Consider the following 27,849-nt stretch of genomic DNA (forward strand, 5'->3'; position numbering starts at 1 on the left):
GTGAGACCATCCGGTATTTTTCTTTTTCTTTTTGGCTTATTTCACTGAGCATGATCCCTTCCAGTGCCATCCATGTTGCTGCAAATTGCATGTGTTTATCTTTTTTGAATGCTGAGTAATATTCCATGGTATATATGTACCACATCTTCTTGATCCAGTCATCTATTTTTGGGCATTTGGGCTGTTTCCAAAGCTCAGCTATTGTAAATAGTGCTGCTATAAACATAGGGGTGCAGGTGTTCTTTGGAATTGATGTTTCTTTGTTCTTTGGGTAAATACCTAGGAGTGGAATTGCTGGATCCTGTGGAAGCTCTATGTTTAGTAGGTCCAGAAATCTCCACACAGCTCTCCATAGTGGTTGGAACAGTTTGCACTCCCACCAACAGTGCAGAAGAGTTCCTTTTTCTCCACAACCTCGCCAACATTTGTTGTTGCTAGTTTTTTTAATATGTGCCATTCTCACTGGTGTAAGATGGTATCTCATGGTAGTTTTGATTTGCATTTCCCTGATGGCAAGTGATGTTGAACATTTTTTCATATGCCTGTTGGCCATTCGCATTTCCTCTTCAGAGAAGTTTCTTTTTAGCTCCTCTGTCCATTTCTTGACCGGATTATTTTCTTTGTTGTTGTTGAGTCTCATCAGCTCTTTGCAGATTTTTGTGATCAGTCCTTTATCATTAGTGTTGTGTGCAAAAATTTTCTCCCAGTTGGTGGGGTTTCTCTTTGTTTTTGTTATTGTCTCTTTTGCTGTGCAGAAGCTCTTTAATTTGATGTAGTCCCAGCTGTTGATCTTTGCCTTCACTATCACTGCTTTGGGTGAAGTGTCTGTAAAGATGTCTTTGATATGCAAATGAAAATAGTACTATTTAAAAGGATGAGAGAATGAATAATAAAAAAGGATTGGAGGAAGCAAGAATGAGCCATGGGTCCATGGTGTCAACTGTCAACCTGAAAGAGAAATGTCAATGCCATAAAATAAAACATGAAATGAAACAATATTAATGGAAATGAAAGGTCACTTCTAGACTTGACAGGGACTGTGGGGGGAAGGGAAGGTTGGAGAAGTGGCAGAGGAAAGCTCAATGGAGAAAAGACATTTAAACAGAAGGATGTGATTTGAACATGCACAGATGGGGAAAAATAGCCCAGCAGGACAGCAGAATCAGAACAAAGAACCATAGCAGGAGCACAGTGCAGAAGTGAGGGTAACATCAACAGTATTAGACCATTATCAGTTAACACTAGATCCTGCAAGTTACACAAAAGAACCTAGAAGTTTTGGACTCCACTACATAAAAACTATTCTGGAACCCATGTACAGCATGAATTAGAAGCCAAAAGACCAGTTAAGATGGTGTTTATGAAGCTTAGATGAAATGAAATGTAAACCTTAACTAATTTACTGCAAGTGAAAACAAGGAGGGGTGGAAGCTTGACAGGAATAATTTGGCCAATCCTACTGAGCAATGCAATTGTATTCTGCATTTAGTAAAGTTGTATAACTCTACTGCCTAAAAGGAAATGTCATTTCAAGACAAAGCTAAAAGAAAGAGTATCTAACATACCAAAGATGAACACCCAATTAAAAAAAATCTGAAATTTTATAAAATTTTAAATTCTATAAATTTTAAAATTTATAGAACTCATGATTAACAGAAGAAATTACTTTTATGAAAAAATTACATGAAGGGGGGGGCGGAGCAACATGGCGGTGAGGAGACACTGCGAGTAAGATCTCCCATTAAAAAAAGTTAATAGGGAGGAAAAGCGGCAGGTCCCAGTGAGAACCGGGACACGGAAGATAAACGGGTGACTCCAGCAAACTACCTGAAGAAGAAAGTGGCCATAAAAGAGGACTAGAAAGGAGGGAAGCACAGAACCCTGCTCCCCTCCCCCGCCCACAGAGGCGGCACTCTCCGACCCACAGAGAGGAGGAAAACAACAAACCAAAACGGCCCACAAGAACAAACGACGCAGCAAGCGGGACTGTGAGTGGAAAGGAACTATTGCAGCCACCACACCCCGTGAACGGGAGCTGAGGCGAACCCTGCAGGATCCGCCGCGGCGGTGAGCGAACAGCTCCGGGCGCCATTAGAGAAGAACAAAGACCCCAGGAGACGCGCACACAGCCCGGGCTGCCAGTAAGCTGGCGCGGAAATGCAGCGCTTGGCGCACTTGAAAAGCAAGTGCAGACCGGGATCGCGGCTGCCCAGGTCCCCGCGCCTGCGACCTAGGCTTGGGAGACGACCTAGGCTTGCGGGGAGATGCGCGGAGGTCCTCACTGAGGTGAAGGTCCCTCCCTGAGTGAGCAGGAACCAGGCGTCCAGGCATGGGAGCGGTGCAAAAGGCGCCATTCCCGCGCCACTGAACTGGGCTACAGCCCGCGTCCTGGAACTGAGGGCTTTGGAACGGAGACCCGGGGCACGAAATTAGGGGCGTGGGTTCCCCACGACGGTGGGGCACAAGGCAGACACAGCAAACCAAAGCCTTTGAGGTGTACCCTACCATCCCCGCTCTGCTCCCTGTCCCACGGGGTGGAAAATCAGCTCCCCAAGGGCTCTAGGAGAGATCTCTGGCGCCACCTAGCGACTTGAAGCCAGCACAGGCTCCTGAAGGAGCTAGTGGCCAGCTGGGGAGTTAGCTCACACCAGGCCCCTTCCGAACAAGTAGTCTGAGCCCACAGGGAGAGCGAGCACCCACAGCCGGGGCAGACCACGTGCGCAGAAGAGTGTGCCTGAGAAAGACATGCAGGGAGTGTGTCCCACATCACCATTTTAGAACAGGGACATTTCTTCAGTAAAGACTACCTGCACAAGGCTTCCTCAGGAGCCAGAGGTGAGCAGGGGAAGTTCGCCCACGCCAGACCCCCTCTGGCCTGCAGTCCAAGCCCAGAGGGGGAACAGGAACCCACCGCTGGGGCAGACCAGGCACACAGGGGAGTGTGTCCCCACATCGGCATTTTAGGACAGGAACCTTTCTCCAATAAAGACTGCTTGAAACTGACAGATGACTCCTGGAGGAACCAGAGGGGAGCAGAGAAGCCCACCCAAGATGCCGGCCAGTCCCAACAACACAGTGTCCCAACGCATACGGCAAATTAGAAAACAGACAGTAGGGAGGAGAAGAACCACACGCAACCTAGCAACTCTCCAGAGAAAAAGCACACCACAAAAAGAAAACCAGCCCCCAGATTGCAACGACAGTAACTTGGAAGAACTTCTGAGCCTTCCAGAAAGAGAATTTAAAATTGCCGTGATGAAAAAAATGACAGAAGTCATAAAGTAAAACAATGATAAGGGAAAATTAATCAACGATCAGAAGAATGAAATTGAGTCCCTAAAGAGGGAAGTAAAAGAAATGCAGGAGATCAAAGAATTAGTGGAAGAACTAAAGAATTCTGGGAAAAGCAATGAAAGGAGAATTGATGAAATGGAAGAACGAATAAGTGCTCTTGAAGACACAGAAATAAAAAGAACCAAAACAGAAAAGGAAAGAGAAGTATGAAGGAAAAAGAATGAAGAAAGACTTCGGGAACTATCTGACTCCATGAGGAAAGGAAATATAAGAGTTATAGGAATGCCAGAAGGAGAGGAGAGAGAAGTAGGAACAGAGAAAATATTCAAAGAGATAATTGAAGAGAACTTCCCAAATGTGAAGAAGGAGCTGAAAATTGATATACAAGAAGCAAGAAGAACACCAAACTTCCACGACGAAAGAAAAAATACAGCAAGACACATAATAGTAAAGCTCCCTAGAATCCAGGACAAGGAAAAAATAATGAAGCTGGCAAGAGGGAAGAAACAGATAACATTCAAAGGAAAGCCAATCAGGCTGACATCAGACTTCTCTGAAGAAACACTACGGGCAAGGAGAGAGTGGAGGGACATAGTCAACAGACTCCAAGAAAACAGATGCCAACCAAGAATACTCTCTCCCGCAAAGCTCTCCTTCCTCTTTGAAGAAAGAATATGGACCTTCCCAGACAAACAGAAACTCCGGAATTTCATTGCAACTAAACCCCCACTCCAAAAAATACTACAAGGAGTCCTAAAGCCAGAACCTCAGAGGGACGAATAACAATGAAAGAAGGCCAAAAAAAAAAAAAAAGTTATTAAAAGAATAAATAAACAAAATCAAAGGAAAGACAAACACAATGGCAAATACAGATGTTAACATGTCAATATTAACTCTAAATGTAAATGGACTAAACTCTTCAATAAAAAGACACAGAGTCGCAGGCTGGATTAAGAAACAAAACCCAACCTTTTGCTGTCTCCAGGAAACACATTTAGCTACAAAAGATAAAAATAGGCTCAAAGTTAAAGGATGGAAAACAATCCTACAAGCAAATGGACCAAAAAAGAAAGCAGGAACAGCTATACTTATATCAGATAAAACAGATTTCAAACTCAAAAAGATAAAAAGAGACCCCAATGGTCACTACATTATGATCAAGGGGACAATACTTCAAGAAGAAATAACACTCATTAACATATACTCACCAAACGAAGGAGCACCAAAATATATCAGACAACTGTTGTCCTCTCTGAAAACAGACATCAGAGAAAACACATACGTAGTGGGAGACTTCAACACACCACTATCAACAATGGATAGATCAACAAGACAAAAAATAAGTAAAGAAACCAAAGCTCTAAATAAGGACCTAGAGCAATTGGGCTTAACAGACATCTATAGAACACTAAACCCAAAAAAAACAGAGTACACATTTTTCTCAAGCGCACACGGATCATTCTCCAGGATCGATCACATACTGGGGCACAAGACAAACATCAACAGATACACCAAGATTGAAATCATATCAACCATCTTTTCTGACCATGAAGGCATCAAACTAGAAATAAACCATAAAAAGAAGGCAAGGAACTTTCCTACCTCATAGAGATTAAAAACCACACTACTGGAAGACCACTGGACTAATGAGGAGATCAAAGAAGAAATTAAAAAATTTTTTGAATTGAACGACAAGGAGGACACTAATATCCTAAATGTATGGGATGCAGCAAAAGCAGTAATAAGAGGAAAATATATAGCAATAGAAGCTCACATCAAGAAACAAGAAAGAACGCAAAGAAACAACCTCATCTCGAAGCTCAAAGATCTAGAAAAAGAACAACAAAAAAACCCCAAAACCAGTAGAAGAAAAGAAATAATAAAAACCAAAGCAGAAATAAATGAAATTGAAACTAAAAAAACAATCCAAAAGATCAATGAAACCAAGAGCTGGTTCTTTGAAAAAATAATAAAATAGACAAACCCCTAGCCAGGCTCACAAAGGAAAAAAGGGAGAAAGCACAAATAAACAGGATCATCAATGAAAGAGGAGAAATCACAACGGACACAGCAGAAATCAAAAGAATAGTAACTACTATGAAGTTATATGGAAACAAGTTTAACAATCTAGAGGAGATGGACAAATTCCTACAACTCTACAATCACCCAAAGCTAGATAAAGAAGAAATAGAACACCTAAACAGACCAATTACAATTAGCGAAATTGAAATGGTAATCAAAAACCTCCCCAAAAACAAAAGCCCAGGACCTGATGGATTTACAAATGAATTCTACCAAACATTCAGAGACGAATTAGTGCCTATCCTTCACAAACTCTTCCAAAAAATTGAGAAGGAAGGGACAATACCAAACACGTTCTATGAAGCCAACATTACACTAATACCAAAACCGAACAAGGACAACACTAAAAAGGAAAACTACAGGCCAATCTCCCTAATGAACACTGATGCAAAAATCCTCAATAAAATTTTAGCCATCAGAATCCAACAATGTATCCATAAGATAATTCACCACGACCAAGTAGGATTCATTCCAGGGGCACAAGGATGGTTTAACATCCGAAAATCAATCAACGTTATCCAACACATCAACAAAAAGAAATATAAAAACCATATGATAATATCAATAGATGCTGAGAAAGCTTTCAACAAAGTACAACACCCATTCATGATAAAAGCCCTTGAAATTCTTGGGATACAAGGAACATACCTCAACATCATAAAGGCCATCTATGACAAGCCAACAGCCAGTATCATTCTCAATGGTGAAAAGCTGAAAGCAATTCCATTAAGATCTGGAACAAGACAAGGATGTCCACTCTCACCACTGCTTTTCAATATAATACTGGAAGTCCTAGCCAGGGCAATAAGACAAGAGAAAGACATCCAAGGAATCCAAATAGGAAAAGAAGAAGTCAAACTATCACTATTTGCAGACGATATGATATTATACATAGAGAACCCCAAAAACTCCACAGAAAAGCTAATTCAACTCATCAATCAGTTCAGTAAAGTGGCAGGATACAAAATCAACACGCAAAAGTCAGTAGCCTTCCTATACACAAACAATAAATCTGAAGAAGAAGAAATCAAAAAAACCATCCCTTTTGTTATTGAAACAAAAAAAATCAAATATTTGGGAATAAATCTAACAAAAGAGGTAAAGGACCTATACAAAGAAAACTATAAAACACTGTTAAAAGAAATAGAAGAAGACACAAAGAAATGGAGAGACATCCCCTGCTCGTGGATTGGAAGAATAAACATTATTAAAATGGCCATTCTTCCAAAAGCAATATACAGATTCAATACTATTCCAATCAAAATTTCAATGTCATTCTTCAAAGAAATAGAACAATTATTGATGAAATTCATATGGAATCACAAAAAAACCCCGAATAGCCAAAGCTCTCCTAAAAAAATAAGAAGGGAATGGAGGCATTACACTCCCAGACTTCAAACTCTACTACAAAGCCATAATCATCAAAACTGCATGGTATTGGAACAAGAACAGACATACAGACCAATGGAATCGAATAGAAAATCCAGAAATAAACCCACAGATTTATGGTCAACTAATCTTTGACAAAGGAGCAAAGACTATGCATTGGAGCAAAGAAAGTTTGTTCAATAAATGGTGCTGGGAAAACTGGGTCGCTACATGCAAAAGAATGAAGCTTGACCACTACCTCACACCATACACAAAAATCAACTCAAAATGGATTAAAGAACTAGACATAAGACCTGAAACCATAAAATATATAGAAGGAAATATAGGCGAAACACTACGTGATTTGCACATCAAAGACATCTTTACAGACACATCACCCAAAGCAGTGATAGTGAAGGCAAAGATAAACAGCTGGGACTACATCAAATTAAAGAGCTTCTGCACAGCAAAAGAGACAATAACAAAAACAAAGAGAAACCCCACCAACTGGGAGAACATTTTTGCACCCAACACTAATGATAAAGGACTGATCACAAAAATCTGCAAAGAGCTGATGAGACTCAACAACAACAAAGAAAATAATCCAGTCAAAAAATGGGCAGAAGAGCTAAAAAGAAACTTCTCTGAAGAGGAAATGCAAATGGCCAACAGGCATATGAAAAAATGTTCAACATCACTTGCCATCAGGGAAATGCAAATCAAAACTACCATGAGATACCATCTTACACCAGTGAGAATGGCACATATTAAAAAAACTAGCAACAACAAATGCTGGCGAGGGTGTGGAGAAAAAGGAACTCTTCTGCACTGTTGGTGGGAGTGCAAACTGGTCCAACCACTGTGGAAAGCTGTGTGGAGATTTCTGGACCTACTAAACATAGAGCTTCCATATGATCCAGCAATTCCACTCCTAGGTATTTACCCAAAGGACACAGAAACATCAATTCCAAAGAACACCTGCACCCCTATGTTTATAGCAGCACTGTTTACAATAGCTAAGCTTTGGAAACAACCCAAATGCCCAAAAATAGATAACTGGATCAAGAAGATGTGGTACATATATACCATGGAATATTACTCAGCATTCAAAAAAGATAAACACATGCAATTTGCAGCAACATGGATGGCGCTGGAAGGGATCATGCTCAGCGAAATAAGCCAAAAAGAAAAAGAAAAATACCGGATGGTCTCACTCATAGCAGGAATCTAGAAAACTTAAATAAGGGACCAGGAAAATGAATAACTATAAGAAAGTGAAAATCAAAATCAACAAAAAACTATGAACCAGAGACACTTTTTTGGGGGGCGGGGGCGGGAGGGGAGTGATTGGGGTCAGAATGGGGGGGCTGCAATTGTATGGGGAATATAACAATAAAATTTATTATTAAAAAAAAAAATTACATGAAGGTAAGCTCTTCCTTACAGAAAATGTTTGAATATAGGTTTTTTAGTTCCAAAACATTTACTAATTTTAATGTCTACTTTGCATGGCCTCACATGGCAATGTTTATATCATTGACCAAACCTGCATATGTCTTGCTGTAAGTTATGCACTTAAGAAACAAGGTTTCATTAGCCTTTCGGAAAACTAATAGGGTATCTTTAAAATTTAATTTTCCAGTAAACCTTAGCAGGTAAGTAAAACATAATTATAAGATTAAAACTTGAAAAACAAAAAGCTGAAATTTCTCTAAGTTATACATGCAATAATTACTTAATTAACTTATAAAAATATACACTATATTTTAACAGACAAATGCAGAGAAGCTTAATGTGTGGTTCTGCCATATTAGATTCTTCTTAATCTGAAAAAATAGTTTTAACGGGTATTTGCAATGAGCAAACACAATGAAAAGATGAGGGGATAAGAATAAAAAAGAAGCCAAATCTATTCCACTAAATCATATACAGTATTATGACCAATGTGCCTCAATCAAAAAAAAAGTCTTCACTACCTACCTTGAATATTATTGGCCTTTCTTTCTTTCACCCATGCACTACATATGTATGTCTGCCTACTTGTTGGAAACAATAAAAGGTATATTTTCTTAAGCCAGGAAAACATAACTCAGAAAAACAGCTTAGCAGAAATTCACAAATTGCTATCAATACCCTAGGCAATGATTCCTAATATTGCTGAGACTCTGTCTCAGCAATAATTACTTATTTATTATTTTTTTTCTTTTGTTGCTTTTTTCTAATTCAGGTTAATAATGATAGAGTCTGAGCACAAGTTCTAACTTATGGAAAAAAGGTTTATTTTCTAGTAATAAGAAAAAATCCCTATAAAGAGTTATTCTTAAATATTTTTACTGTAATCTATGAATTCCTAAAAATCTAACCACCATCTTTTTAAAAAGGCATTCATAACCACATAGAACAAATACTGTACCATAAAATATAAGACAAAAAAAATATGGTAACCAATAATAACAAAAATATATAGAAAAGTATCACATTTAAGTACTAAAGTTGTTCCCATTACATGTGTTCTATGCTTACAGCTATGTTCTCAATTGAGCAAATGCAATGCATTAGATTAGCACTGTACAGGCTGGACCAGGAGGTGAAAATTGAGCACCAAGACTCACCTAGTGGAGGTAACTCCTATTACAGACACTATACCCAGGTAAAAATTAAAATATTAACTCATAACTCAAAAGCTGGAAACATAATTGGCTATCATTTAGCGCTTCAACTTATAGAAAAGCTGTTTCAGAGATTTTACAGTATTAGTTCACAGCAAGCAAAGCCAGAACTCCTATGCCAAGGTCAAAGACATTCGACTCTAAACCACACTATAAACCTAATCTCTGAAGTCATAACAAGTATCACTGACATATTCCCTATTATATGTATTGAATGAAGACAGGCTTGGCCGTAATTATTGAAAATCCATGTAAAGACTAACAGATATAGAGTAGCAAGTTGCAGCTTTATAAGCTATTTTAGTAGTCACTTAACAAAAGTATCTCCAGAATGAAAGGTGAGTTAGTAACCGGGAGGAAAAACACACACACAAACACAACACACACATAAATGAAGAAACAAACAGCATTTATCTAGCAATCATCCATTCACATAATCTATATCAATATTATAAAATGATTATGCTACAATGGAAATCCAGTATGAAGGTCCTGACCAAAAAAAAACTAAGGTGAATAGAAAATAAAAGGAACAGAATGCTTTTAAACGTTATCCATCTCAACTATTAAAATGTAGGTATATGACCATATAAGTCACCTTCAGATTCCACTACAAAGAGAGTTCAAACCAATGAATTCAGTCCAGGTTTATTATTACTATGTGCAAATAACAGATTAATTTGGGGGGAAAAAAATCACAATTTTTTTCCTCAAACAACAATTTGTGCACTCAGGTTCTGAGCTCCTGTCAATGTGTAACACAGATTCTGCTGGAAAAACAGGGTTAGCAAGGAGAGTAATGGGATATTAATAAAATGACCGATTTGTTGTCCTAGGTTTTCCTGGCCAGAAGAATGGAGAATGGAAAAACTGAACCATGAAATCAAAAAGGCATCTGTCTTCCAGGTTTCTCTCTGCCAATGTCTTGAGAAAAATGTTTGAACTTTCCTGTTGGCTTTGTATGCAAATAGCTCCAGATGCAAAGCAAACCACATCTAAGTTATTTGGTTCAACATCTGCTGGTCTGATTCCCATTCTTCCTTCTACAGGGTTGGCTTGTGACAGACAGTTTAGTTTGCCCTCTCTATAAGCTGTTTTGAAGGAGCTAATTTGGATTAAAGTATCTATCTGGACCACTTGTTTTTCCCTTTGATGGTCAATGCATTCTAATGTGGTCTGTGCAGTGCTAGAAGGAACTGAGAAACATATTGGAAGGGACAGTATTCAAGGTTTTGCCTCCCACCTCGCCTTCTAGACAATTTATATTTGTACTGCTGAAAGTAAAGAGTGAGCAGCCACTGCCTCTAACACAGTGCCACCCACACTGTGCACAATGGCAGCATAATGCACCCCATACAAGCGCTATCAGAGAAGGGAAGCTGAAGTTACTGACAGAAGCATGTGCCAGCAGTAACACCACATTTCATCAAATATCCTGAATTCTCACAAGGCATCACTGAAAATGGAGTAAGGTCCATAGTCACTAGCACATAAATGTCTGATATATAGTATACATTCTCAAACATATGATAACTGAGTAGATGATTGAATGGACGAATGAACAAAAGAATTTATTTAAATAAGTCCCAAGGATTCTCAATCTTTGGGTATACTAAAGCCAAACTACTACTAACAGCCTAATGTACTTAGGTAAAAATGAAGTTTCAAAAGGGCATGGTAGGGATGAGAAATTGCAATGGAAGATAAAAGTGTGGAAATAGGAAGAAATCAAAATATCTACCTATGTCTATTCTGATACACATATACACATATTTACATGTACAAATGTACACGTGTGTATTAAAGCACATTAATTTTGAAAAGTTACTGAAATTTTATTATAAATAGTTTGTGGAAAGAATGCACTAGTACACTTTACTTACTGACTAGCATCTTCATCAGCAGCATTGCATTGCATAAATTATTATTTTAAAAGGTCCTACTGTATAACTGAGATGCATGTGTGCAGTTATCTGGATTCATGAACAGTATTGCAGGCTATAAATAGATACTTTGAGATGCTGATGTACTCACTGCTTCTGTGAATAGCTTCTGAGGGACCACGAGCATGAAATCTGGAAAATCACAAGGAAGGCTAAGCCCACTACTCTGGTCCTTAACAAAATCTTTCATCCTCACCTGAAGAATTCTCCTCCAGGTACTTTCAAACTTAAACTACATCTGAGTACTCTTCTTAGATTTTAAGTTGTGGTAAAACTTGGCTAATAGTCACCTCTTTTAAAAACATTTTTCCTATAGATTACAAGCATTTGGAATGTAGACAGAGAAGCAGACAAAATGAAAATTAGTCTTTTCTTACACAGAAAAGAGTCTGCTTTAGATCTCTTAAAGGTTCCCATCTTTTTGGTCCTTAGTGTGGAAATGATTAAATTGTTATGCTTATGACGTTATTTAGACATTCTGGTCTAAACAACTCCCCTTAAACTTCAGTTCTTGGCCAGGTTTGCTGTCCTGCACTTCTGCAAGTCACTGAGGAAACCCACAAAGAGGCCTTTCTTCAGGTTTGATTTATTTTAAGAGAATGAGGACAAAAAAGCAAGTGTGTGTGTGTGTGTGTGTGTGTGTGTGTGTGTATACACTAGTGGGGTTGTTTTTTAATTCTAATTTCATTAGGCTTTGAGGAACTAACCTACATAGGTACATGTAGATATGATATCATATTCACTCAGAAGAGGAAGTAGAGACAAAGGATGAACGGATGGGTGGATGGATGAATGGACAGACAGATAATAGATTGACAGACAAATAATAGATAACAGATGATAGATATTATATACATCTGTATGACACATACACACATATATACATAAAATATACAACATACAATTCTTTAATGCACAAAGATTATGGAAAAAGAGACCCTGTTCCTGCTTTCATACAAATAAAGTATACTTTGGCTTCAACTTCCAATTGGCTGAAACCATTTCCTTCCAAATCACTTATGACTGACCTTTCTGTCTCACATCTCACTGATCTGTATAGCCTCTAACAGCAGTGGCCACTACTCCACTGAAGCTTTCTTCTCCCTATTATGTGCTACAGTCCTAGCCACACTCAACTGACCTCTCAAGTCTTCTATTTCTTCCTTCCTCCAGCTCTCTCCATATGGACAAGTCAGTTTCTCTACTTAATCCTATGCCTACAAAGCAGCAGGGATATCCCCCAGTTCAGTTGTCATTATCAGTGGGAAATCTCCCAAACCAAGAATCCTATCCCCTGTCTTTCTCCTAAACTAGATACACTTGCCTAAGATAAGTTGATTAAGACCCCATGCTGTCACAAACCAGTTCATTCTAAATTCTCTATTTCTTTTCTAGTAACATTCTTTCAGAACTGAGGCTTCAAACCTCAAAACAAATTTCACTGCTCCTTCACCCTTCCATCCTATCAGATAGCCCTGCTGATGAAGAACTGAGACAATCTTGCAGATGAATTTCATTTCTAAACAGATTTATCTGCATATTCCATAAAACTTTCATAGGCAATCTTTTTGTCATCTGTACAATGGAAATAGTAGAGTTGCCCCATCTAATTTATAACAAACAACTCTGACAGCAAATGAAATGCCTAAGGCATTTATAAATATTAATTACCCCAGCTCTCCTGTCAGTTACACCCTAGTCTGGTCATTCATCCAGTTATTCATTTGTCTTTCTTTAATTTTTCATTCTACAAACACTGAGGGCAGACTCTAAGCCAAGAACTACATTTAGCATTTAAGACATGACAATAGATCAGAGAGACTAACTCCCCTCAAAATTAATGCCTAAAGTGAAAGCCCAAATAGTGCATACATGTATGTGGGAGTAGGAGAGGGATAAAAAGGGGTTTTGAGGGAAGGTGCCTCAGAAAAAGAAATGTGAAAGCAAGAGAAAACACATAATGCATACATAAGTTAGCCTGATAAGGCAGTGGGAGAGGACAGCAGTGGTAACAAGAAAATTCCAGGCAAAGGAACATCTATCAGGCCCCAAACAATAACAACTATCCTACTAGTGACATCCAATTCCCTCATTTATATCAGTGGTCCATTTTTATTTGTCCCTTCAATATCTTTCTCCACTTTCCCATCTCTGGCTATTGAAATCACAAGCAACCTTCAAAGTCTACTGAACAGTACATACACAGCCTCAAGAACATTTTCTATTAGGCATGCAAAAAACATTTGCTAAATGAGTGGATGATGAGATCATCATTCTTCCCAAATCACAAATCTGCTCCATATATCAAAATACATATATCTCACAAAAGAATTTATTTTTGTATTTAAGTTCTTGAATATGTTAATTTTAATACCTCCAAATGACTTTTTTTTTTTTAAAAAAAAAAAACCTTCTCAATTAAAATAATGACAGAGATGATAAATTAGTTTTAGAATGTAAAAGATACCTTTAATGAACAAGACAACCTAAAAGATAATTTGGTACCTCACCTTCCTAAAACTAAGACAAATTAGGAAATGTGAACTGTATTTTAATTCCACAGTGTTCCTGGTATCATTTTGGGAAGTATACCTCAGTCCACCTTGCAGCACTTGTTATGCAATTCCTAGCTCACTATGAAAAACTCCTAGATGAAATCTGGGACACGCCCTCCGTCAGATAGGAAGAGAGCGGCTCGCAGTAAAAAGGCCAAAAAAGTTACAGAAGGGCCTCCCCGGTGGTGCAGTGGTTGACCGCTGGGCTGCGAAGCTGCCGGCAGCCTCTGCAGCACCGGTTCAATCCCCGGCCACGGCGAGGGTCCCACATGGCACACAGACCTCTCCTGCCACGCCCACTGCTCCCCTCAGCAGTGTATTTCGGTCCTTCTGCCTGTTCTGCTCCCCGCTCTGGCTCTGGTGAATTCTCTCACCCTCCCGCGCTTCTGACTGTACCCAGTGCTTGTATAAATAAATAAATATTTAAAAAAAAGTTACAGAAGGAAAACACCCCATCTTGTCTAGCAGTACCTGCAGGAAAGGCAGCCCAAGGAATGGCAGGAGATGTAGCCTGGGTTTCACCATTCCCACTGTCAAAAATCTCTGCAGCCTAGAAAACAAAGGCAAAATGATTTTAGAAAATCTGAAAAGCACAAATGCTGTTTAAGCAATCAAGGCTCCCAGTTCTACCAGCACACTCTGTGCACACACTCTCTGCAACACACCCCACTTTACAAACCCACTGAACACACCAGTGCCTTCCTCACTGCTGCCACAGCCCAATACTCACAGCACCCCCAAGCCTCGAGCTCCATTATCTTGAAGAATTCCCTCTTTACTAAAATCTATCTCCTGCCAATGAAATTTTTATTTTCTATATCCTTAATCATTTTCACTTGTAAACTTTTTATCTTCGTGTTCCTACACATATACATTTACTCATGTATATTAAAAAAATCTCTTTTCTCTAATAGTCTAGAGACCAAGTCCTTTTCCATAAATTAGCAAAATATAACCTAGAGATCAATCTAAAAAAATAGGATTAATTTCAACCCTTAAATAATCTACTAGATGGACTTAAAAGTATTCAATATTTAGAGAGTTCCTAAAGCTGACATTTTAAGTAAATAAGCCTTCTCATTAAACAGTTCTAAAACTAAGGAGCAGTCAATTACTGAATGCTGAGATTGTAGGTCAGAGAACAGAGTTTTCTGTCTCTTAAGCGTCGAGGCTGCAGCAAAATGACTATTGAAAATAAGAGTCACAGCTTCAATATGGAGTTTACATTGAGTTGTCAGCCAATTAGGGCAATCTACCACTGAACTGAGCGGCACAGGATACAGTAGCTACTCTGTAAACTATGTACAATGAACGTGGTTTATAGGGTCTCGGCCAGAGACCTTCTATATATCTATAACAGGATGTGGAAAGGGCGAAACTTAACCACAACTAAAGTGAAACAGTTGGTTAGCATTGTATCTATGTAACATTAAAAAGGTATAGATCAATTGAATATTAACACTGAAGTATAGTGGTTACCCTAAGGAATGTTACCCATTGTATTTTTCCTGATATAGTAAGTCTAAGTCAGGCATGGTTGAAGTAAAGGACACTATGCTAAGTTTTAACTTTCAAATTACTAATAGCTCCTAAAACAAACTAAGATGATACTTAAAAGGAAGAAACTTAACCACAACTAAATTGAAACAGTTGGTTAGCACTGTATCTATGTAATATTAAAAAGGTATAGATCAATTGAATATTAACACTGAAGTATAGTGGTTACCCTAAGGAATGTTACCCACTGTACTTTTCCTGATATAGTAAGTCTAAGTCAGGCATGGTTTACGTAAAGGAGACTATGCTAAGTTTTAACCTTCAAATTACTAATAGCTCCTAAAACAAACTAAGATGATACCTAAAACATGTTGTCCTCCAAATGTAAGGAATTTTAGCAAAATTTTGTTAATTTCAGTAATGTAAATAAAACTTAACCACCCATCAAAACTAACATATTAAAGAAAACATAGAAAATATATGTATGAGCCAAACACAATCCAGTTTTAAATGAAATGCAGAAAACAAATAGGCTTGTACTCTAAATTGCTCCACAGAAACAGATGATAAAGATCAACAAAAGAGAAAATGATCCTAACATTAAAAATGCACATTATTCTTTCATGATTTTTAAAACACTGAAAATAATACTTAATATTTTATTCCTCCTATTAATGTCATATATTACACTCACTCTTTTGGACAGTCTCATTTTACCAAACCAAACTAGGTAAAAGTCTACACACACACATACACACACACACACACCCAGCACTCATGCACACACACACACACACACACACACCCCACCCCCAACCCCCAGCACTCATGCTCACTTGATGTTAGTTCCAGGACGTGAGCTCAGGCGCCCTGACTCCTAATCCAGAGATTTTCCTGCAAGACTATCCTGGCTCCATAAAAATAACTGGGTTATAAAATATTGCAATAAAATGAACACACATTGAAATGGATTAAGGAAAAGACAGTGCTTCTTCAGCTAACAAGTTCCACTTACAAAGCATCCAAATCCAACCTGAGAGAATAATGTGACAATACTAATATTAATTAGCTCTCTGAGCCACCAAAAGGCCATGAAGTTAGTGCACTAAATTAGTTATTTACAGGTGTCAACACACCAACATGTGAAAGATGATCAGCAAGCATCCCTCATCTCCCAGACACTGCCCATTGGTGGTCAGGGGTTAAAACGTCCTCTTCAGGGTATCTAGTAGTAGTACTCAACTACCTTCATTTAGACCCATTCCAGAGGCTGAACCAAGTAGTACCATAATAATACATCAGTTTTCACTTTTAGAATGGATGTATTTTATTTTTCCTTTATTTCATTTTTTATTCCAGTGTAACATTAAAAATGACCAAGAAAAAAAAAATGAATGCTAACAGCAAATAATAAACTTTCAAAATAGTACACACCAATTTAATCCTACAATGTTAAAATAAGTAAGGAATCAAGAAAAGGTAAATCATAGCATATTACCTCAAATCCACCAAAATCATCATCATCCATTCTTCTAGCGGCACCTGAAAAAAAAAATCAAAAGACACTGAAACAAGACCCCACACAAGTCATTTTTGTCAAAATACTTCCATGACCTAAATGTATATACGGTTAGATTTGTAAATTAAAACTATTTCATCTGGGTTCAGAAAAAAAAAATTTAACTACATGTGTAGGCATTTTTTAACACAAAAAAGGACCAGGTTTTTTTTTTTTGACAAAATTAGCCATTCTGGCAAAATTAGCAATTTCTCTGACTTTTTCAGCAACTATGTATTTGACCATTTTATCTGGAGACGCCAGGAGTGGAAAAATATTCTTTTACATTTTAATTTGCTTTTCCCAAATTGGCACTAGGGCTCAATTCAATAATGCTTCCTGCTTTTTGCATCTATTCCTCAGTTGTCTGGCAACATCAGCACAAACTCCAGCTAAGAACAGGACTGTGGTGAATTTTTGGAAATCTGTCCCCCACCACAAAGGTTCTTCCCTCGGTTTCATGGCCGAGGTTGATTTAGATTTTCAAAATTGATCAGCATTTTTGAGCTGCGGCCACAACTTCTGGAGCATTTTGATATGTGTATTTTTAGCTGAAACTGCTTTGCACTTTTGGAAAAATGTGGAGCAAGTTACTAGGCTGATCAAGATAAATCAAGTCATGTATTCATGGGAGAGCAGGGAAGAGAAAAACACAAGGAAATAACCAGAGTTCCCCTCTTCTTTACCCTTAAAGTAAGAGACAAACAGCAGGATAATACATTGATTTCTGTCCTCTTTGTGTATCACAAAAATAAAAGAATGCCATGAGTTGGTTTTCTAGATGTTAAAAAGGAGAAGCTTTGATCTAACATGCCATGAAAGAATTAAGAAGTTTGGAAAGGTGAAACATGTAATAAGTAGGTGACCTATATTAAAATGAAAAATCTAGTGATGCTCTGGTCAATAATAACTAATTTCCTTTTCTGACTTTCAAAAGTGAGCATAGCCAACTATTGAGTATAGCCTTCTTGACCCAGTAATACAAGACAAATTTGATTACAGGAAAACAATCTTCCACAATGTCTAGGAAAATAGTGGAACAAATTAAAGCATAGGTTTAGAATTCAAGAAGCATTTTCTAAGGCATTTTGCTTTGAGTGATGAAACAACAGTGATGGACAGCCATATTTTCCCTTCTCACTGAAATTTATACTAATGCCTTCAAAAATAAAACTCTAAAAATGGTCAAAGAAAAATAAGCTGTAAAAAACAATCGAGGATTGTTTTTTTAATAAGTCAAGAAAAATTAGTTTCACAGAAATGCAGGTAATAACACGAAAAGACAGAAAAGACATGATAAAAAGAAAAGACATTAAACTAAACAGAATATGATACTGGTATTGTTACCCATACCCATAACTTTACCATTTGATGAAAAATTCAAATCTAAGCGAGTCACCCACATACAACACTCAAAAAATATAAACCAGACTTTCAGAGACTTTTGATAGTGGTTAGTTTGAAATGGAATTTGCATTAATTTTGTGTTGCAAGTGAATAGAAATCTGTATGTGATTATATTTTTCCTGAAGAAATTATGAAAGAAGAGTGATATGGATACGGAAAATTAACCAAGTCGAACTGTAAACACCACTTTTGTCTTCTCCACATGGATCCCATGAATCTCAGGAGACCATTAAAAATATTTTTAGCATTTATAAACACTACACCCAAAAACATGGTTTCAAAAGAATGGAATTTTTAGAGTAATGCTTTTATGTGTTTTCATAAATCACATCCCAACAAATTATGTGTAAGATGCCCGAAAATTTGAAAATAAAATAAATACCCATGTCTCACAATCATTGCAGTTTGCCCACCTGTGGCAATGAGTCAACTACCATCAGTCTCCTGGGTACTGACTTAGGTCCAAAAGAACATAGTGGTGGCCACTGAGGATTTTCATATAGCAGCGGCTTTTATGGATTAACATGCAGACTGAGTCTTCCTCTAAGCGGTTTTTCAAAGAAATATTAATATATTTTAAAAATAAACGTAACCTGGGGTTCCTACCAAATAGTGCTAGAGAAATCGATCTTATTTTAAAATAATCATCTTTCTCTGAATAATTTCAAACCCTGCAACAGTTTCCTTCTGAAAATTGTAAAGAGCAGGAGGAAGAAAAATTAATAATAAAAATTTGCAACCAATTTTAATTTTACAATATACAAAAACTAATATTTAGTTTTTAAGAGGAAATATTGTAAGTACGAACTTCTGCATGGGTTTAGTTACTAAAAAAACATTTAAAACATTATTTTATCTCAGGTGCTTTTACTAACATTTTAGACTATTTCTAACACTTAATATTCCATAAAACAAATACTATAATATGGCAACACTAAGTATTCCTGTGTTCTCTATTCTAGAATCACGAGCTTGTTGGGAAAACTGTCAGCTCCTGATTCTTTCCTGTCCTGGCAGAAGGAGAAATGTATACTTTGTTATTATTAGGTATCTACTTTCAAAGACTTCATAATAGCCAGGTGTAGCGGACAGGAAGACCACAGTGCAGGATCCAGCAGACTGGGTAAAGGAGGAGTCAGAGTCCTCAGTGGCCTTTGCAGGTCTTTTATTTAGATTTACCAGGCATATGGCAAGCAGGGGTGCTGGGGGCCGGGAGGCTGGCAGTCCTCCCAGCCCCCAGCAAATCCTCACTCTATCTGGGCTCTCTGGCATTCTCTCTGCTTCTCTTCTTCTTCTCTTGGCTTCTCTTTCTCTCAGCTGCTTCTACTGGGGTCCCCATGACGCTGCCCTTAAAAGCCCAGTCTTAGCCCAGGTGAATCCCTGGGCATCTACCTATGCCCACACCCTACTCCAGGTGCCTGCCATGAGGCATGCATTCAGGACCGCAGGGTTCCATCATCTATCCTAGGCAGAAAAAAGCCTGATACTTTTTACCTTACCCTACAATCCACCCCCTCAGGGTTTTCTGCCAGACAGTCTATATGTTTCTCTTGGCAATAGAACACTGCAGCCATGGCCCACAAAAACAAATAATATACATCACAAAATACAACACAAATAAGTCCAGGCAGGGCACCAACCTAGTGGCAAAAGACAATTATTGGTACCAGCAGATGATCCACCACTTCTGCCACCGAAGGCACTGCTCATTCAAGGGAGGGGAACCACTCACAGTATCTACTGTCACATGCCAGGAGCCATCAGGCTTCCTGGCCTTCTCTGGCTGTGGTCTCAGTCACAAGCCACACACTGCATCCACCGCCAGGATGCACTCACTGAGATTGGTGATTCTATTCTGTTGGGGGTAATCGCCAACCCTCAGGGTTTCTGTCTGCGGTCATTCCAACATTCGGCTTTCATAGCCACTAGTGGGACTCACAGACCCCTGCACTCAGGCCAACCCATTGCACGAAGCACATGGATCGGGGATCCTTGGATACAAACTCTACATTTGGCTTGGGCTCTACCCCAAGCCACGGTCCCCACCTGTCCCCCAAGGACGGGTTCCTCAGCTCCTCACCCTCTCTCTACAACGAGCAGGGCATCACCCACAGGTGATTTTAAGAGACTCACTGGTCTTCAGCATACTTAGGCTGCTTAACAGCCGCTCAGGGCTTCTCAACTTAGCACCAGCTTTTGCCTTCTTAAAATTGGCTTTTTTTCCTCTGCCTAGCTGCTGGGCATACACAGGCTGCTTTTGGCCATCAAGGCCTACTAGCCACCCCCAGATTCCCATCTTCTGGGTTTTACAAATGATAGCATCCTCCCCCAGAGTCCCAAAACTTAACCTGCCAAGGTTCCTCCGCCTTCTGGCGGGATTGTCAGTCTAAGTTCATCAGTCCAAGTCCATTAGGCCTCTCCCTGCATCAGCACTGGCGAGCTCTGAATCATGGTCTTATCTTCCCTGGTGATTCTTGCTGCCTCAGGGGTCTTTGGCTGGTCCTCTCCGGCGTCTCCTCCTCCAGCTGAGGTCTCGTCCCGCAGCTCCTGGACCTTGTCCATCTCCTGTGCCGCCATGATACGTCCAGTGTTGTCACAGGCAAACACAGTTTGCTACTCCTTAGTCCCTCCAGGTCTTCGGAGGGCTCCAATACCCGTCTGCATGGATAATCTTGCCGACTTACGCCAATTGTAGGGGCAGGAAGACCACAGTGCAGGTTTTCTGATCCAGCAGACCGGGTAAAGGAGGAGTCAGAGTCCTCAGTGGCCTTTGCAGGTCTTTTATTTAGATTTACCAGGCATATGGCAGGCAGGGGTGCTGGGGGGCCGGGAGGCTGGCAGTCCTCCCAGCCCCCAGCAAATCCTCACTCTATCTGGGCTCTCTGGCATTCTGTTTGCTTCTCTTCTTCTTCTCTCAGCTTCTCTTTCTCTCGGCTTCTGGTGGCATCCCCATGACGCCGCTTAAAAGCCCAGTCGAATCCCATCTACCTATGCCCACACCCTACTCCAGGTGCCCGCCATCAGGCATGCGTTCAGGACCGCAGGGTTCCGTCATCTATCCTAATGGTGGGAGGGCAGAAAAGCCTGATACTTTTTACCTTACCCTACACCATGTTTAAAGATTATCAGACATCTTTATATCTGAATTTAATCTTCTTTTGCACTATTGTATTAAATCCCTCCTTTACTATACTCAGTATTTAATACATTGCTGACATTTCACAAGAAAAGCACTTAGTGCAACAAATTGCATTGAGCATCTCTGTAGAAAGACATCACAGCAGGTCTTCAATGAGTTATGGGCTGGTGAGGGAGGGCACAGGGCAGAGAGCAAGAAAAGCATGCAAATATAAAAATGAGATAGCAAAGAGTCTTAGGAAAAATTTCCAAAGTGGAAGGTGTAAAGCAATCAACCCATTCAGGGTAGGTTTATGAACAGTTCTAGCAGCCACATGCTCTTCGCCATTGTTTGTAGTCGCTGTACTCCTCCATACACTCCACTCCTCCACCCTTAACACCGCACTACCACCACACCGCACTCTGCTGCACCACCCTTACAAATCAGTCTCTTAGCTCAGGTGGACCCACCTACGCATGCCCACACCCTACTCCAGGTGCCCACCATCAGGCATGCACTCAGGACCACAGGGTTCCGTCATCCATCCTAATGGCGGGAGGGCAGAAAAGCCTGATACCTTTTACCTTACCCTACAGTCCACCCCCTCAGGGTTTCCTGCCCTACAGTCCTTATGGTTCTTTTAGTCTTTATGAACACTGCAGCCATGGCCCACAAAAGCAAATGAAATACATAACAAAATGACTAAACTCAATTTTCCTAGGGGCGGAAAGACAGAGAAGTTATTGGTACCAGCAATGGGAGATCCCTCCCATCTGGCAATATACATGCTAATTTGGTATCTGAGGACAATATTGTCGCTGGCATCAGTGGCCTTCCAGGTCGTGAGTACCACACTCTCTTTGCCAGTGAAGAGGCATCAGTGGGTTCTACATGCAGCAGGAGTGGAGAGCTCATAATGGGCCACAGAGTTATTACAAATGTCCCCTTGAGGATTGCCCGCTGACCTGCCACACCAGGGTGGGTAACATGCACCCGTGGCGGCCACTGCGCAGTCACCCATGGTATTATCTGTAAATCGGCCTCCAGGCCACAACACCAAGGGGTTATCAGAGCCACCCAGCACATGTGTGGAGCCTTCACTGTCCAGGGCCATTCCCAGTACACATCTGCCCTGGGTCCACTCCAGTTGTGGCTGGCAATAGGATGTTGCCCTGCTATCCAAGTCCCGGTTTTAATAAGATGTCTGAACTCTTTATTTGTAATTGGATGGGAGCAGCGGCACGATGAAGCAATGCCTCCACTGGAGCCAGGCCGCCTTTCCTGCTCCTCTCATTTAATGTCTGCAACACCTCCCATAGACGTCGGCTCCACCCGTCCAGCGTCTGAGTGGGGGCAGTGGCTCTTAGTCCTTGCTTCATCAGGCCATTATACCTCTCTATAATCCCTGCAGCTTTGGGATTATAGGGAGTGTGAAACTTCCATTCAACACCCATGTTCTTGGCTCACTGTTTCACCCGGGCTCCTATAAAATGAGTCCCTTGGTCGCTCTCCACTACCAGCAGATGTCCATATGCAGCACATAGGCGCGCCAGTGCTGCCAAAACTGCCTTTTGGTCCGCATGTGGAGCAGGGTAAGCTGCCAGTAACCCGGTAGCAGTGTCCACACAGGTGACCGCATATTGTTGTCCATCGGAGCGAGGTAGTGGTCCAATGATGTCAATCTACCAGCATGTCAGGGGTACCTGCCCCCGCAACACCTGGCCTGTAGATGCAAAAGGTCTCCGGGGGTAAGTCCTGGAACATACTACACATGTTTCACAAACAAACAGTCTGAATTTCTTTTAAAGTTACAGGTAGACCCCAGGCACGCACAGTGGCCCACATTGTCTTCTGCCCTGCGTGGAGCAAGCGTCTGTGTAGCCACTGAGCAACATCCCGCCCTGGAGCAGTTTCAAGCCATCGAACCCGGGCTAGGGTATCTGCCTCATCATTGCCTGGTAAGGCTAATGGGGCATGTCCTGTGACATGATAAACAGTCACCTGCTTCTGATGCCCCAGATCACATAGATCTTTCCATAAGGCCTGGCCCCACAATGGCCGATGCATAACTGTCCAGTCATTTACATTCCATGTGGAAATCCACAGTGTCAGACCCCTGTACACAGCCCAACTGTCAGTACAGATTACTAGAGGGGAAGGCTCATGGGCCACCACCATCCATACTGCTCGCAGTTCAGCCCATTGGCTGCTCTGTCCTGTCCTGGTGTAAGGAACAGGACACAGTGCGGGTTTTCTGATCCAGCAGACCGGGTAAAGGAGGAGTCAGAGTCCTCAGTGGTTTTGCAGGTTTTTATTGGGGTTCAGCGGGTATGTGGCAGGCAGGGGCGCTGGGGGGCTGGGAGGACTGCCAGCCTCCCCGCCCCCAGCCAATCTTCACTCTATCTGGGCTCTCTGGCGATCTCGGCTTCTCTTCGGCCTCTGCTGCTGCTTTCTCGGCTTCTGGCGTCCCTGTGACGCCGCCCTTAAAAAGCACAGTCTTAGCGCAGGTGTACCCACTTCAGGTGCCCGCCATCAGGCATGCATTCAGGATCACAGGGTTCCCTCATCTATCCTGATGGCGGGAGGGCAGAAAAGCCTGATACCTTTTACCTTACCCTACACCTGGGGATCCATCTACCTCTGGCCATAACTGGGGAGGTGCCCACTGGGCGAGGAGGTCGGCCACCGAGTACCATCTGCTCGTGGCTGGACACCCGCAATCCCTCCCCAGGTTCCAAAGGGTTTCGTCTGTGTAGAGCCGTCCTGCTTCGAACCGTCCTGCCGTCTACGCCAGTTGTAAAGCAACCAACCCATTCCGGGTAGATTTATGAACGGTTCTAGCAGCCACATCATCTTCGCCGTTGTTTGTAGTCGCTGTACTCCTTCGTATACTCCACTCCCCCACCTTCGACACCGCACTACCACCACACCGCACTCTGCTGCACCACCCTTATAAATCAGTCTCTTAGCTCAGGTGTACCCACCTATGCATGCCCACACCCTACTCCAGGTGCCCGCCATCAGGCATGCACTCAGGACCGGAGGGTTCCATCATCAATCCTAATGGCGGGAGGGCAGAAAAGCCTGATACCTTTTACCTACCCTATAAAGGAAAGACTTTCAGATGGTGATAATTCTAGTCGGAAGCATCAAAAAAAAAAAAGCTTCAGGAAGGAGTACACACCTGAAAACCATTTCAACAGACCTAACAGACTTTTAAATGACACATGAACTGTATTTAAGTCTTTCCCTTAAAAAGTAGCCAAGATTTATTTTTATTGTTCGCTTCCACATAAACGTGGAGTCAGAGAATGAGAAAATTGCAATAAAAAAGAAAGCAAGCAAATACAAGGAAGACACAGCTTAAACAGCCAGTGAAGAAATAAGAATCTATCATGTGTACATCACAGAATCCACAAAAGTTTCAGGAATGAGCAGCACTGGTGGGTAAAGATGAGACTCAAAATAAGGGCCTCAAGTTTCCCTTCCAGAATCTACATGGTTGGGCAACTTACAGTTCCTCTCACAGCAGAAATGTGAAGGTTTAAGCTATGAGGGGCAAACTAGGGTGTTTCTACAATGGACGCTGCTGAAGCAGCTGGACTGAGTATTAAAGGCTGAGGCCCATGTGCAGAGTCCTCCTGCACCATCAGCAACCAAAGAGCCAGTGGCTGGGCTTAACCTTTAGTCCAGGTACTAGAAGATTTTTCTCTGAAGAATGTAATTAACCCAGGAGGAGCTCATAAAGAGGCTTCACCAAGATACATCTCACTCTGATAAAACCACTTTGACATAGCCCACCCACAAGCACGGAATTTCCAGTTTGTTCCTGATTTCAAGAAAAGGCAGGACACTATAAAGATTAGAAGGGACTATGGATTCAGATTATAGATTCTAGCTCTGCCACTCACCAACTCTGTTACACTGGGCAAGTTACTTAAACATTTTGTGTTGTAGTTTCTTCATCTGTCAAATAGGAATGATGATAACAACAACAATGTAACCAATTCAAAATAGCGTCATGAGGATAGTTAAAATAAATGAAGGCCTTAGAAAAATGCCTAAAACATTCTGGGCATTCTGCTTGCTACTTTGTTATTGGTGCCTACTTTTACTTAGTAGCAGATTGCCAAGGACAATCAAAGACAAGACCCAAGTATCTAAATGAAAAAGAGACCTAACCAAAAAGGAAAGAAAGAAAAAAGATGGACGAAATAGACAACACCAGAGGAAAAAACTTTGAAAGGGTAAAAACAGTAATACCTTCACAGAATTAACAAAAGATAGTTGTAGGGTAAGTAAAGTATCAGGCTTTTCCACCCTCCCATCATTAGATTAAATGCATGCCTGATGGCAGGCACCTGGAGTAGGGTGTGGGCCTACATAGGTGGGTACACTGGGCTTAGACTGGGCTTATAAGGGCAGCGTCATGGGGACGCCAGCAGAGTGAAAGAGAAGGACAAGTAGGAGAACAAGCAAGAGAAGGAACGTAACCAGAATAGAAGCACAAGAATGCTGGAGAGACCGGGAAGAGTAAAGATTCGCAGGAAGCTGGGAGGTCTGCCAGCCTCCAGGTCCCCCGGCACCCCTGCCTGCCGTGTACCTGGTAATCTCAATAAAAGCCTGAAAAAAATCACTGAGGGCTCCAGGACCCTCCTTTCCCCCGTCTGCCCGATCATAGAGATCCAGCTCCGTGCCCTTCCTGCCGTTACAATAGTGCATCCATGAAATAAGAATAAGGGGGTTTCTCATAGGGTGAGAGAAGACTGTACAAGACTAAGGTCTTAAAAATAAAAGCAATTACATAAATGAAAAATTGCAGGGTAGAAAATAAGTGGAGGAAATCTTTAAAGAAAAGCATATAAAAGAAAAAAAATGAAAAATCAGAGTCAGAACATAGGAAAATTATAAGATCTAATTATTAGAAAAGTAGAAAGAACAGCAAAAACAAGAGAAGGCATTAACAAAATAATTCAGGAAAATGTTCTAAAACTAATGGATATGATTTCCAGATTTGATAGGAGAACTAGCCAAGAAAATAGAAAACCTCACACACAAGGCACAACAAAAGAAGAGACAAAGACCCTACCAGCATCCAGAGAGATGAAATTGGTTTGATAAAGAGGATAAAGAATATGATGCCTTGGGATTTGCAACATCACTGGAAGGGAAAACAATGCTTTTAAAATTGTGAGAGGAAATTCTTTACAACATTGAATTCTATAATCAGCCAAGCCAACAAATAATTAAGCTGAGGGAAGAATAAATTCATACAACTGTAAAAAACTATTTCCCAAACACTTTCTTAAAAAGCATGGAGAAAACCATAGGAATAAGACAAGAGCAGGGAATTGGGAAATGGAGAGAGCCAACTGAAGTGAAAAACAAAGGGAATTCTCCCAGAATAATGGTGAAGGGGTTCAGCAAGAATAGAGTCTACCCAGCAGGTGTGGAGTCTCCACAGGGACAGATCAGGAAGCTCCTGGGAAACACATTCAAGTAAGTGAAATTAATAACTGCCTCGTGTCTTCCCATAGCCAGACTAGTTTTAAACAACAGGGAGAAATTTTAGGATTGAATAAATGACTGGAAAATTAATCAAATGAAAACAATATATTGGACAGAAAACATAAAATACATAGTTTATTATTTGTTATTCAGCTGTGAATAGTGTTTATAGTCATTATAATAATGTAAACAATGACTAGTCATTGCACAGAAATGCTAACATACAATATTGGACAGCAGGAGGAAGAGGATGAGGTACAGAGTCTGGGGTAAAGGGAGTGAAAGCCTCTTCCTCCATAGTGGAGAGCTGAGGGGTGAGAGATGGGGAAATCAAGAAGAAACAAAATAAACATGTTATTTAGAGATAAAATGCTAGATGTGCTAAACATCTTGCCTCTAGAAAGCAAGGAATGGGGAAGGTGGAAGAGAAGGCTCTGGAACATGGTATGCTTCCTAAGAAGTCTTCCACAGCTTGAAGCTGCTGGTACATACAGCTTTGATGTGCTCTTAAATTATAATCTAATAAGCCAACTACCTATTATTTCCATCCACATGCTTTGAAAGAATGCTCAAGAAAAAATCTTCTTTATAAGGCTAACTATAAGAGGAGGCTCTATATTGACATTTCACAGTTGAGTAAGTTAGAATTTCTCATGTTAGTCTCCTTTATAACATGTTCCCATGTTACAAATATGGAAATGAAATGTCAACATTCTCTAGACACCAAAGTTGCTCAAAAAAAAAAAAAAAGCAAAACCTAACAACCCTAACAAAGAAAAAGACACTTTAGCTAACTGACTTCAAAAAATACAATCTCCAGAGATGATCCAGATTATTCAATTACCCCAAA

General features: G+C 40.5%; 1 protein-coding gene across 3 annotated transcripts in view; it reads right to left on the reverse strand.

The window, feature by feature from the left end:
- CCDC91 (coiled-coil domain containing 91) overlaps nt 1–27,849 on the reverse strand; it is a 274,863-nt gene that overhangs the window by 189,041 nt on the left and 57,973 nt on the right. For 2 of the 3 annotated variants that reach the window (XM_054696326.1, XM_037514176.2), the window contains 2 exons: nt 16,907–16,950; nt 14,383–14,461 (listed from right to left, as the gene is read on the reverse strand). In XM_054696326.1, the coding sequence (XP_054552301.1) occupies nt 14,383–14,461; nt 16,907–16,936 (109 nt within the window). In that variant the 5' untranslated portion in view covers nt 16,937–16,950. Of the gene's footprint in view, nt 1–14,382; nt 14,462–16,906; nt 16,951–27,849 lie in introns of those variants that run through there. The other variant, XM_054696328.1, reaches the window with a different exon arrangement.

Source organism: Talpa occidentalis, unplaced genomic scaffold (assembly GCF_014898055.3).
Source record: "Talpa occidentalis isolate TD23 unplaced genomic scaffold, MPIMG_talOcc4v2.1 talOcc4.16, whole genome shotgun sequence".
NCBI classification, from domain to species: domain Eukaryota; kingdom Metazoa; phylum Chordata; class Mammalia; order Eulipotyphla; family Talpidae; genus Talpa; species Talpa occidentalis.